The 12,568-nt window shown below is 39.7% G+C and overlaps 2 protein-coding genes across 2 annotated transcripts; both read left to right on the top strand.

Moving 5' to 3' along the window:
* Positions 1 to 6,486, top strand: LOC311264271 (serine/threonine-protein kinase pim-3-like). The gene is made up of 6 exons (XM_084365008.1): positions 1 to 260; positions 1,121 to 1,230; positions 2,134 to 2,184; positions 2,973 to 3,336; positions 3,476 to 3,652; positions 3,798 to 6,486. Exons 1-6 carry the CDS (start codon positions 182 to 184, stop codon positions 3,986 to 3,988), a joined length of 972 nt encoding a protein of 323 aa, XP_084221134.1. The 5' UTR covers positions 1 to 181; the 3' UTR covers positions 3,989 to 6,486.
* A 1,037-nt stretch (positions 6,487 to 7,523) lies between these two features.
* ftsj1 (FtsJ RNA 2'-O-methyltransferase 1) lies at positions 7,524 to 12,568 on the top strand. The gene is made up of 11 exons (XM_084363957.1): positions 7,524 to 7,602; positions 8,104 to 8,241; positions 8,622 to 8,691; positions 8,897 to 9,008; positions 9,105 to 9,183; positions 10,058 to 10,110; positions 10,181 to 10,234; positions 10,346 to 10,448; positions 10,733 to 10,816; positions 11,029 to 11,132; positions 12,026 to 12,568. Exons 2-11 carry the CDS (start codon positions 8,121 to 8,123, stop codon positions 12,197 to 12,199), a joined length of 954 nt encoding a protein of 317 aa, XP_084220083.1. The 5' UTR covers positions 7,524 to 7,602; positions 8,104 to 8,120; the 3' UTR covers positions 12,200 to 12,568.

The following is a 12,568-nucleotide window of genomic DNA, read 5'->3' as shown; positions in this document are numbered from 1 at the left end:
TCTCGGGATGATGGCACTGGCTGACCCTTCTGTGTAAACCGGCGGACTATCGATGGACTTTAATCGTCTTTACTTCCTTTTTTGCCCGTAAGAAGTGCCCAGGACTCCGCGTTTATCTGGGATTTATCACAAGAATATTTTCCAGGTGTGTTTTTGTCGTTTGGGAGAAGTGACGGGCAGCATGCTGCTCTCTAAACTGGGCTCCTTCTCTCACATCCCGTCCAGCATGGATCTGCCGGCGAAGCTCCAGCTGCAGCAAGGTAACGTTGAAAACGACAACATGCCGGGGTTACAGTGTAGTCTCTGTCCCGTTTCTGTGACCTGATTCCTTCTCCTTAACTAACCCCAACCGGTCATCTCTGGGACGTCGCACCAAAACCTTCTCCCTAAGTGGATTGACCAAAACTGAAATCCCTAAACGGGTCACATAACACAACAACGTTAACGACAAACACGTTATTTAATTGAAGATTGATGTAAACAAGTTAGCTCAGCCGATGGCAGCAAAAGCGTCATATCCTCACCTTGGTGGGGCTAGAACCGGCTAAAGTTGAGTATTTTTACTGAGGAAATTAAATCGTTCTTTGAATGCTTATATTCTCAATCCAGTATTGATTAGCTAGTGGGTGGGTGCAACTGCGTGACCTTTAAATAACACTGTCTGGTGCCATTTTGAGAGCCAGGTGTTGTGCAAAAATGTGTAGTAACCTCGTAATAAAATCATTGTCTCGTCAGTTTAAACGACATCTGTGTCTTCTTACTTCTCGTAACATCGTCAGTGGGTTGTTATTTGAGATGATGATGATGGTGATGTTTTCGGCAGTCCACCATTTTTAAACTGCTGACACGAGACCGGGTCATCTGAGGACATGCGGTTGTATGGTCGTGTGTTTAGTGAATTTTTGCGAAATAATGCTGTATTTCTCTTTATAACATGTTTATTAAGAGCTAGGTGTCAAAAACGTAATGCAAAACAAATACACACTGACGACAGACCGAGGACACAGGTCAGAGAGACGTATATTGTGAAGGGGGGTTACAGATTTTGGCGCAACACCGCAGAGTCGCAGACTTTCTCAAGAAATAGTCCCCATTTTTAATTTGTGTTTGTCTTTTTCAGCCAAAGCGGAGAAGCAGCCCTTTGAGAAGCTGTACCGGTTGGGTTCGGTTCTCGGCAGCGGAGGATTCGGCACAGTCTACTCGGCTGTCCGCCTCGCCGACGGGCTGCCGGTAAGAGCGGGGAGCCGCTTTGTTTTGGTCGCACCACATGGCTGCGGCTCGCAGCGTCAAGCTAACACAGGAAGTAGCTGCGTTTCCGGTTTGCATTTAAAATAAAAGCCGCCCTGAAGTCTTAACAGATATTATTAGAGGTCACCCTTGACCTTGGAGACAAAAGGTGACAAAACAATATCAGGCGAAGTCTAATTTAGTTTTGGATATATTTCCCTAGGATAGTTTGTTGAGTTGTCCTCAGATTTTGTGGGTGTTCAGATTACAATTTTTCTGAAATCTTAAGTGATTTCTCGTCCATGTTGGCTAAAATGTTCAGGTTGAATAATCATTGTTGACCTTAGAAACAGCAGCTGACAATCTCAACAATATTAGAAATATTCATGTTGGACCACAATTTTTCAGATTATCGCAGCTGCTGTAGCAACCAAGATCTAAGTGTCATAGTTTGACTTTGTGCTTTTATTTGGAAGGCAGTGTCTATTCCCTCTACTTCCTGTTTTGCTTTTGTCAGCCGTGCCGCTTGACCCAGCTCAACCCTGTCTGGCATGTGCTCTTTGTTTTCACAAAGAAATGTGATCTATAAAGCTTTACTCTTCTCTTATATTTGAAAATAGTCTTACTGTTGTGCTTGATATTTCATTTAGAGCAGGAAGCGGTCTCACTTTTTTTTACTTATAACAAGTTTATGGAATTAACCAAACTGTTCGGAAAATCCCTTATGATCACAAACAAAGAAAAACATTCATAGACTGAGGCAGCAAACAAAAAGCTTCATGTTCCTGTTAACACTCAGAATATTATTATGGCTGCTGTTTTTTCTGTGTGTCTACTGAACTTCACGTTATATGTTGTATAACTACATGGAGGCTGTATAATAATGATGTTTATGTTCACATGCAGGTGGCGGTGAAGCACGTGTGCAGGGACAGAGTGACTGAGTGGGGCTCACTGGTAAATTTTAGTGGAATTTTTACTTCCAGATTAACTGTTTTATAACCGCTTTCTGTTAGATTAATTACCACTTAAGCCATTATTTTGTCATCGAGATCAAGAATCCTTTACAACAGACCTGACAAAACACACTATTAATAAACACAATAGACACATTAATTACTTATTCAGAAAACAATTACAAGTAGTGTTCAGAACACCTGATTATATTGTAAAATCTTTAAATAGATTAAGAGATTTTCATGTTTGAACATGTGTTATAGCTACAGGAAACCTGACTGACTCAGAGAGCAGAGGTTCTCTCCCCTTTAAAATATATTTTGTTTTGTCAACAATTAAACCAAGTGTTATTTTTATTATAAGAAAGCAGAAACAGAAGATAATTTGCTTCAGAAGTGTCAGAAGAGGAACAAGAATAGATCCCTGTGGGACACATTTACTAAATTTAAAGGCCCTTAATTTGGAACAGTTTGAAATGAAAGTATACCGTCTATAATTATATTAATATGCAGTAACTAATCTGTTATTATGGTATTGATTTTTGTCTGACACCTCTACAATAATTTAATCTTTTAAAACTGCAACTTACAATTATTTTCATTGTAGATTTATATGCTTTATTGACAACATGGCCAGAGTGATGTCTTCAAATGTATAGTATTGTCTGATCAACAGTCCAAAACTCAAATATGTCCAGTTTATGGCAAAAAAGAAATCCCTTTCTCTGTTTTATTCTATAATTCTATGCTCATTGAGGAAATGATATATCTTGAAATGTTCTCTCTCAGTGTGGCACGGTGGTTCCTCTGGAGATTGTGCTGTTGAAGAAGGTGGGTGGGGCATTCGGCGGCGTGGTGCGGTTCATGGACTGGTGGGAGCGGCCAGACGGCTGGCTGATAGTGATGGAGCGTCCCGAGTCTGGGCAGGATTTGTTCGATTACATCACGGAGCACGGCGCACTGGACGAAGTGGCGGCGCGCGGCTTCTTCCTGCAGGTGCTTGAAGCTGTGCGACACTGCTACACCTGTGGCGTCGTCCACCGAGATATCAAGGATGAGAACCTGCTGGTGGACCTGAGGACTGGACAGATCAAACTCATCGACTTCGGCTCGGGGGCCCTCCTCAAAGACGCCGCCTACACAGAGTTTGATGGTGAGTCTGATGAACCCACTGCAGTCCGAGAGCTGTATTGAATTAAGCCCTTAAAACCAGGAAGAGACAACACTTATGTCATATTGAAGATGATATATTGTGTCATATCACGACAACGATACCTCCCTCCTCACTGCAGGTACGCGGGTGTATAGTCCTCCAGAGTGGATCCGGTTCCGCCGGTACCACGGTCGCTCGGCAACCGTGTGGTCGCTCGGCGTGCTGCTGTATGACATGGTGTGTGGGGACATCCCCTTCGAACAGGACGAGGAGATCCTGAGAGGACGGGTCTACTTCAGACGGAAAATCTCCTCAGGTAGGTTGACAAGTAACCATTATCTCAGGAAAAAAACGCAGCTCAGGGCAAAAACAGCTTTGCTGTGGATGAGTTTGTTTCTTGTTGCTGTAGTGTGTCATTTCCTGTTGAGGTTCTGCTTCACCTCCTTGTGTTTCTGTCACAGAATGCGAGCAGCTGATTGGTTGGTGCCTGAGCCAGCAGCCGTCTGACCGGCCAACCTTGGAGCAGATCCTCCTTCACCCCTGGGTGACGGCCAGCGATGGAGAGCAGACAGACAATGGCGGCATAACGCTACACGCCATCACAGCTGACTCCTCCTCCTCATCTTCCTCTTCCAGCCAGCCGAGTCTCTGATTGGTTGAGGAGAGGCTATCAGGGTGTGGCATAGACTTGATTGACAGCCATCTTCTGGTGGTGTTTGACTTCGGTTATGATGTGACTGTGATGTCACTCAGAGGTGTCCGAGCTAGCTGCGGTCAGGACGAAATTGACTCTGCAGTGCCTCCTCCTGTTCATGGACGGTGGAGCAGTTCTTATCGAGCCTCAACACCTGCGCGATGTTCCTGTTTCAGAGTGCCTTGATTTTGAAAGCTGCTAAGGTTGGAGCGTCGCCACAGTTACCAGCTGCAGATCGAGCAGTTGGTCTGGACGGTTCTTCAGAGTTTTCTTTAGTTTAAAGAAAAAAGTTCTAACACGAAGAATCCATGTGGTTAAATCACAAAAAACTCATAAATTTTTTACAACTTTTGCTATCAGTGAAATGTTTTACGCGATACAACATGTTGTAATCGTCTGTAGGGCTGCAACAAACTATTATTTTCACTGTTGATCAATCTTTTTATGATTTTGTCCAATTGTTCAGTAAATTGTAAGGAAGTGAGCTGCATTCACCAAAGAAAAAAACTGAAAAAAATGGCCCATCTGGGCCCCGTCTCATAATTATGACTTCCTTATCTCAAAATAATGAGAAAAACTAATTATTACTAGTTTGTCAACACTGCAAAGGCATCTCAAGTCTTTGGGATTGTGTTGCTTGGACACTTCATGGATACAAAGTCATCCTAATGTATCACAACTGGCTGCCACTGAAGTCTGTGACCAGATTCTTTCACCTGAATAGAAATTTCAGCTTTATATGACAGACTGTATCTTCACAGGTTGGCAAAAATATACTTTGGCAGTCATTTTGATAGCTATTAACAAAATATTGTGACCTGACATACTATTAGGCACATTATTGTGTAGAATTGTCAGCTCATCTGACAAAATTTGATCGACACTTTTTCATAAAGTTGATCTTATCATGTCACAGAATCTGATGGGTCACAGGCCTTTGGGTTATTAAAAATAGACACACATACCTTCTACTCTCTTCTTTGGTCAGAAGTTAATTAACTGTGTTAAACACACAGAACACAAGCCTTCTTATATTTATCTTTTAATGAAAATTTCAAATGTATTGCCCATATTGTTTTGTCAGTTGTTCCCTGTGGTATCAACAATCAATATTTTTCAAGTGACTGTGCTTAAGTTATAAAGTCTACTATAATGACATGAGTGCTCAGTCTGAATACTGAGGCAGCACCATGTTTCTTTTGGTAACGGCTGTCATAATGAAACATGCTATAAAGTATGATTAATAAAATGTTAATATGGCTGAAATTCCTGATCAGGTCACAGGATCTGATATCATAGAATATGGTGCAACAACTATTATATCGTGACTATGAGACAGGAGCCATCATTGTTTCTTTTGGTGAATGCAGTCTGCACTGTAGTCGTCAGAAAACAGATGTCCAAGATTATGTCTCCACTTCTTGAATTGCTCCACCAACGGTCCAAAATCCAAAGATATTCAGTTTAGTGTTTTTGCTTGAAAAAAGTGATCAACTTAATTCAGTTTAAAGAACGTTTTTGTTCTCTGAGGATCTGAACATGTCAGCGAATGTTCCTCACCTGCTGATATGGGTAGACTCTCCACTTGACAACACACACACCTCTACAGGGCTGGAACTGGTTCTGATACCAAAACATGACTATTTGATTATAAACTCAGCAGAGTGTGAACGTTTTCTTCATGTCCCAAACGTCTCACATCAGTGTTAAATTTTGTCTGAATGCAAACAGGCGTGGACCTTTCCTGCCGATAATACTGGCTGAAACTGAACAAATTGTGTTTTGAATCAGGAAACGTGATTTGACAAGTAAGTCTGACTGTTCTCTCTCTGCTGCTGTTGGTGCATCTGAACCGGCAAAACTTATTTTTCTGCAGTTGAGGGTCTTCAAGACAGTTTGTTGTTTTGTTGTTTTCCCTCTTAAAGCCTGGCTGGTCATTTTTTGAAATGTTTGGAAGATGATATCAATACAACAAGACACCACAAAGATATGATGGCATAAAGCTGTTGGTTTTTTTTATTCAATCAGTTCTCTAAAAGCGTCAAAGGATCCACCCCCAGTCCTCCAGCTATCTTCTCTCTCAGTCATAGGTGTAAAATGCACAGTCAATGCAAATATTCTGTTTTTGTATTTTTATTAAATGTATTTGTTTTATATTTTTTTGTACATTTTTCTATTTTATTTATTTGGTAATGAGACATTCCTCTTCCTATTATTTATTTAAGTTGTCTCCTGTCTGACTCTTTTGAAATGATGAGTTTAAATTTTTTGTTGTTGTTGCTGTAAACAAGAATATGATGAGGTTCAGGTTTAAGTTTACTCACGTCAAGTTTAAAACAAATTTTCTCATTCAGTTTGTTACAGATTTTGGTGGTTTCGAAATGTACGACTCTGACCAGAAAAAAATATTTTTTATGATTTTTGGTTTCAAATTAAACCTTTTGTATATAAACAGATTTCCTGTGTGCTGTGTTGGCTCCTTTCAGACTCCTCATTTATCTCTACACCAACCACCTTGAAAATAACAAATCATTTTCATCGTCATCTTCTCCGTATTTAATGCCAAAACTCAGTTTAATCCATTTAGGAGGCGCTAACTTAGAAAGAAAAAGCAAATATTTTACGTTATTTTTAAGACTCTTGAACAACCACCTAATTTGCGAGAATTTATTTGATAATACTGATAAAATAAAAAATACAAGAGACAGACTTGCCATTGAAATTACTTGTCAAGACTTAATTTGTCTTTTCAAGAGTTCATTAAGAGTAAAATAGTTTGCCATTAAAGAAATAAACATCAATATTAATGGCATAACTTAAATTTAAGCACTTGGTCTATTTTCATGTAACAGACTTTGGCTAAATTTATTTTACAATTTTTAATCCTTTATTAATCCCGTGAACAGTGCACAAAATGGACAAATATATCCCTAATGAACACTTCTGAGAACAGACCCAGTCATCCTTAAAAGTCCATAATACTAAACCTCACTCAAGACAGCAGAACTTTTTTTTTTGTATTTTCATATCTTTTAGGCCATTTCCAATATATATATATATATATATATATATATATATATATATATATATATATATATATATATATATATGTTTATTTAATGTTTCATTTGCATTTTTATATTTCATTTACTATAAAACAATTCTGTATATTTTCATTTTTTTCTCCTTTTTGTAAAGAAAATAAAAATGTCTTTTACTTCGACCAATTAATCACTTGTGTTTTCTGAGATTATTTCTTTCAGCGCCTGGGTCGAGCAATTTCATGTACCTGCAGCGACACCGTGTGGCCGCTACTGAGAAGACAGAAGCCTGGAAATACTGTAAAGCAAAAAACAAAAGAAAACATTACATTGTTTTTTAACTTAGCTCATTGGTAAATATGTATTATTATTATTATTATTATAATAATGTATAAGTATTTCTTTAAAAAGACAATATTTAATCTTTTAGCGGGGTTGGTGATGTTTGGCAACATCATTTTGAACAGGCGCTTCTGGGACAGCCTTCACCAGGGGTCTTTTCATCGTCAACACCGGAACAGCACGTGAACAGTATGTAACACAGATAGTAAATGGCCTAAAAACGCTGTTTAAACATAAGTTATGGTATTGTTTTGCGTGTATTGTTTACTATAAATGTGTTATTATTCAATTCAGAGACAGACACTAACCTAACATGAGACAATAAGCTCTGACAGCCGTGAAATGTGTCCTCTTCTACGCTTGACACCAAACTCCGTTTAAAAAGTGAAAAAGACCATATTAACCGTCTGCAGCACAATAGTTGTGTTGATTAAATTATAATTATATACAGTTTTAGATTCACTAATACGTGCTCTTCAATTTGGCTGAACGATTTAAACAATTTTTTTTTTAGATTTGTCATCTTAAACATTAATTAAAAAACAATAATAAAATAGAAAAACGGACGAGGTATCAGTAAATGTTTAAAACAGTCATTAGCTGTAATCCTTAAATGATCCATCTTGTTATAGAATTTTCACTGAAAGAAGAGAAACCACCATACTTATGGTTGTGTGTGTTTTCCATCAGAGGGGTCAGAGGTCACGATGGGTCGCTCCTCCAAAGACAAGCGGGACATTTACTACCGTCTAGCCAAAGAGGAGGGCTGGAGAGCGAGGAGCGCCTTCAAGCTGCTGCAGCTCGACCAAGAGTTCAACCTGTTCACAGGTAAGAGGCACAGGACACCTGAGACATGTCTCTCCTCTTACCTTGTGTCCACGTGCTGAGTATTACCCCATGGGCTTCAGACGCCTAACAGGTCTCCCACCTGCCTTACAGCCACCTGGGGCTGATACAAAGAATGTTAAAAGTTCTGTTTACATGTGACAACAGCCAAACATTTGATGGTTGTGTATGTGTATGTCATTTGTGAAAAAGGTATAAATGAGGCCTGTAATGGTCTGGTTCTGGATTGACCTTTTAGGGCTCTCCCAGGCTCCTTTGCCATCCGTCCATGCCTCTGTCATTGGTTTTAGTCGTATGCTGTCTGTAAACAAATGTCCGATTTATCAAAAATTAATTGATACAGGTTTCTTTTTCTCTCACAGGTGTGAACAGAGCAGTGGATCTTTGTGCAGCTCCTGGCAGCTGGAGTCAGGTCCTCAGCCGGAAACTCAGGTTTTGCTTCTTTTGTTTTTTAAATGAACATAAATATACTCAACTGGATAGAAAACATCTGTGTGACTACAATTGAATTTAAATTCATTACAATGAAGTCAAATATTTTAAATTCTGAGTTAAGGACATGTTTTCCTGTGATGATGTGCAGCTCTGCATTTCAGTTCCACCTTTTAATAATTAATTGTTTTGTTTTTGCACTCAGAGGGCGGGATGAGAAGGGTGAAGGAGGTGAGGAGGTGAAGATCGTTGCGGTTGATCTGCAGGCCATGGCTCCACTGCCAGGAGTCACTCAGATCCAGGGAGACATCACAAAGGTAAAGACATCAGGAATTAAATAACTCTCATAGAACTCCAGTAGTATTTGTGGAGGGATGCTGAATTCACATGATCTGTCGCTCTCCTCCTCTCAGGTGTCGACAGCTCAGGAGATAATCCGTCATTTTGAAGGTCAGCCGGCCGACCTAGTGGTGTGTGATGGAGCTCCAGATGGTAAGACGCTCACTTCCTGTCTGTCTTCACCTGCTTTCAAGTCTCTTCAGTCGCCCTTTGAATATTTAACACGAGGAATTATCTATAACACATTCCCAAGATTGACACTCTCACTACCTGGGAAATTAATGATAAAGGTCTCAAAACGCCTCACCTCACCTCAGTGTGCAGTTGTTTTCACAGTATTTTTCTTTTGAAATGTTTAAACGTGGTGTATTTTTGTGTGTCTTGACAACATTGCAAAAGAGGGAAACCTCAATAATTTCCTAAATAAACCTAAATAAAGGTTTCCATGACTTTCCTTTATCACCTAAAATAAAACAGTTAAAAATATTTGTCCATGCAGTGAATTCTGATTTGGATAGTAATGAACATACATTTTGTCAAATACATATTGAATCTGAGGAACAGCTTTGGTCGACCTGGGACTCTGTTAAGCTTTTTTGGGACAGAGCGCATGAATGTTTCTGGTGCAAGAATGTAATACGTATTTCTTGAATATCTTATTGTTACGTTTGGTGTTTTTATGCAAAACAAAGATCATTTTATATACTTAAAGTAAAATGTTGTCAAGTATCCCCAGGTTTTGTGGTATTTAAAAATGACTTGGAAAATGTTGTTTAAAAAAGCTGAAGAAATTTCCCCGGGACTCAAGTGATATTTTGATTTAACCCCCTTAAAGTTAATTTAATTTATATTTTAGTTTTTTTTCTCTTCTCTTTTTGTTTGTCTTTGCTGCTCTCTGTTTTTTATTTATTTACTCCTTATTAAAATATGCTGCTTGGAGTTACTGTGAGTTGTGTTTAACAATGACGACGCCTGTTTGTTATCTGAAGATGTAATAATAAAGTTATTTCCTTTTCTGTTTCCATAGTAACCGGGCTCCATGATGTGGATGAGTACATCCAGGCTCAGCTCCTATTGGCTGTAAGTACAGAGGTGTGTTTTATTCACCTGTCAGTCTGTGATGTCATGCTGACTTCTGTTTGTCTCTCAGGCTCTGAACATCACAACTCATGTCCTGAAACCTGGAGGGACGTTTGTGGCCAAGGTGAGTCCAATTTTGCCACAGTGTGAGTAGTTTGCGTGCAGTGGTGCATTGTTGGCCGTAGCCACTGTCAGCTCAGACTGTATTAACCCCGTCCTGCCCTGTGTGTCTCAGATCTTCAGAGGTAAAGATGTGACTCTGCTGTACTCTCAGCTGAAGATCTTCTTCAGTGGTGTCACCTGTGCCAAGCCTCGCAGCAGCAGAAACTCCAGCATCGGTGAGACACCGTCCTCACTGACCAATCACACGGCTCGCCCCAAACTCATCTAGAGAATTTTTATACATTTTTGACTTTTGTACTATGAGTTGCAGTCCAGTGACAGAAATTAGCGGCTGTTTTACTCAAAACTTAAAAAAGTAAAATCTGAGAAACACAGAATATCTGAACTTAAAGTAAAATCTGATTAAACTGTGCGTTGGTTTTACCACATTAATTCACATCTGAACCTGTGGTGTTGAACTCTGTTGTTACTCAGTATCTTTGTGTCTGTCTGTGTACAGAGGCCTTCGTGGTGTGTCAGAATTACCTTCCTCCTGAAGGTTACGTCCCCAACATGTCCAACCCTCTGCTGGATCATTCCTACGGTAACTTGGAGCCCTTTTACATACGTGATCTGTCCAGGATATCTGATCTGGATCAGGATGAGAAAAACCTTGTGTCTGTTTAGTTTTGAATAATCGTATCTGTCTCAGTAGCATAAATCACATATGGATCAGTCTTTAGCTTCCCTGCATGTCCTGGTCCTCTGGTTCTCCTTTGTCTGTTCTCAGTCTGGGTTCTGTTCTCTGTGCCTCAGATGTGGACTTTAACCAGTTAGAGGGTCCGAACCGGGTCATCGTTCCCTTCCTGGCGTGTGGGGATCTGAGCGCCTTCGACTCAGACAGAACTTACCCTCTGCAGGTGAGACGACGCAGGTTTATCCTCCTGGTCTTTACTGAGTCAATCAGAAACATGGTTCCTTTTTTATCATTGAAACAGCTGTCATTCTGTTCTCTGTTTGATTGTGTCTGCTGAGGTTATATTGCTTTATTTATTGTCACTTTGAAATGAAAATTTACTGTGATATTAAGGGGATAATTAATGGATAAATGAAGTGAATGTAATATGTAATGGGATTTTTGATGGATAATATGCATGACAAGAGATTTTAAGCGGTAAAAATCCCTTAAAATGTAACAAATGACACGAAAGCCACCATTAATTAGGATATACGATAGGCCTTAATTGTTCAGTTAAGGTGGAAATTCAGGAATGGTATTAATGTGATTCAAAACTGAAATAATTTTTACACCTTTTAAAACCGATCAAACTGTTCAGACAATCCATTTATGAAAACCCTTAATATATTATAATCTATTAATTTATCTGTTCATAAACTACAAATGAAGTGAGCCTCTGAATTATCGATCCTTCTGATGGGCGCCTAAATTGAACCAAAATCCAACCTTGATCCAACACCTTAAACTGGGTCATGAATGGATTGTGAGTGTGAAGTGTGAATTAAGGGGAAAGTCATGAACCACTTAACATTTACTTAATATTTAAGGGGTTTTCTATTTAAGGTGTTTTTCAGGGTTAAGTTTTTTAAATTAATGGACAGATTAAAGGATCTCTATTGACTTAACACCTCGATGTAGATTAGGGTGTTTGGTGTGTTTTCAGGGGTAAATTATGGATGAATTAGGGCTGTTTAAAGGGATTCTTGTTTCAAAGTGATGCATGCAGTTATTATTCTTTCTTTTCTTCACACAAGCACAATCTCACACATGCTGTTGTCTGTTCCCTGTCTTTAGCTGGAGGCTGGCAAACAGTATCAGTACACCCCTCCCACCCAGCCACCCATACGCCCCCCCTACCAGCAGGCCTGCCACCTCCGCAAAAACAACCTGCTGTCCAAAGAGGATGCTCTGTCCAACTGCCCCAACCAATGTCAAGGCGAGACGGAGCCACCGGCTGAGTCCACCTGATCCATCTGACTGCTGCTTGATTACTGGAAAAAAACACACCAGGAGACAGGGCACAGTTATCAGTAAAGGAATAGTCCGGCATTTTTGGGAAAGCCTTTTCTGTCAGATGAGAACATAGATAACTGTTTCATTTCTGCGATAGGACCAAGACTTGTCAAGCCCAGTCCAGTTTTCTCCTGCCTCCAGCCTTTGTGCTAAGCTAGGCAAAAAATGCTCTGGACCTATTGCTGAACTGGATGTTTTTCCAATCGGAGGAGTACGTTTTTATTGTTTTTCCTGATTCATGTGGAGTATTTTCTGACCATCCTATGCGTAAGAAATTGTAAATATTTTAGGATTTAAAAATAAAAGTAAATTCTTGGAGACAGA

Source organism: Pagrus pagrus (assembly GCF_965226575.1).
Source record: "Pagrus pagrus genome assembly, chromosome: 10".
In the NCBI taxonomy this organism is placed as follows: Eukaryota; Metazoa; Chordata; class Actinopteri; order Spariformes; family Sparidae; genus Pagrus; species Pagrus pagrus.
This window is presented reverse-complemented; position numbering and strand designations above follow the sequence as displayed.

Bases quoted from the DNA above. Each gene is read 5' to 3' on its own strand.
- LOC311264271 (XM_084365008.1), top strand. From the start codon at position 182: ATGCTGCTCTCTAAACTGGGCTCCTTCTCTCACATCCCGTCCAGCATG. The intron at 261-1,120 runs GTAACGTTGAAA...TGTCTTTTTCAG, and splicing joins GAAGCTCCAGCTGCAGCAAG to CCAAAGCGGAGAAGCAGCCC. The intron at 3,653-3,797 runs GTAGGTTGACAA...TTTCTGTCACAG, and splicing joins CAGACGGAAAATCTCCTCAG to AATGCGAGCAGCTGATTGGT.
- ftsj1 (XM_084363957.1), top strand. From the start codon at position 8,121: ATGGGTCGCTCCTCCAAAGACAAGCGGGACATTTACTACCGTCTAGCC. The intron at 10,449-10,732 runs GTGAGACACCGT...GTCTGTGTACAG, and splicing joins CAGCAGAAACTCCAGCATCG to AGGCCTTCGTGGTGTGTCAG. The intron at 11,133-12,025 runs GTGAGACGACGC...CCCTGTCTTTAG, and splicing joins ACAGAACTTACCCTCTGCAG to CTGGAGGCTGGCAAACAGTA.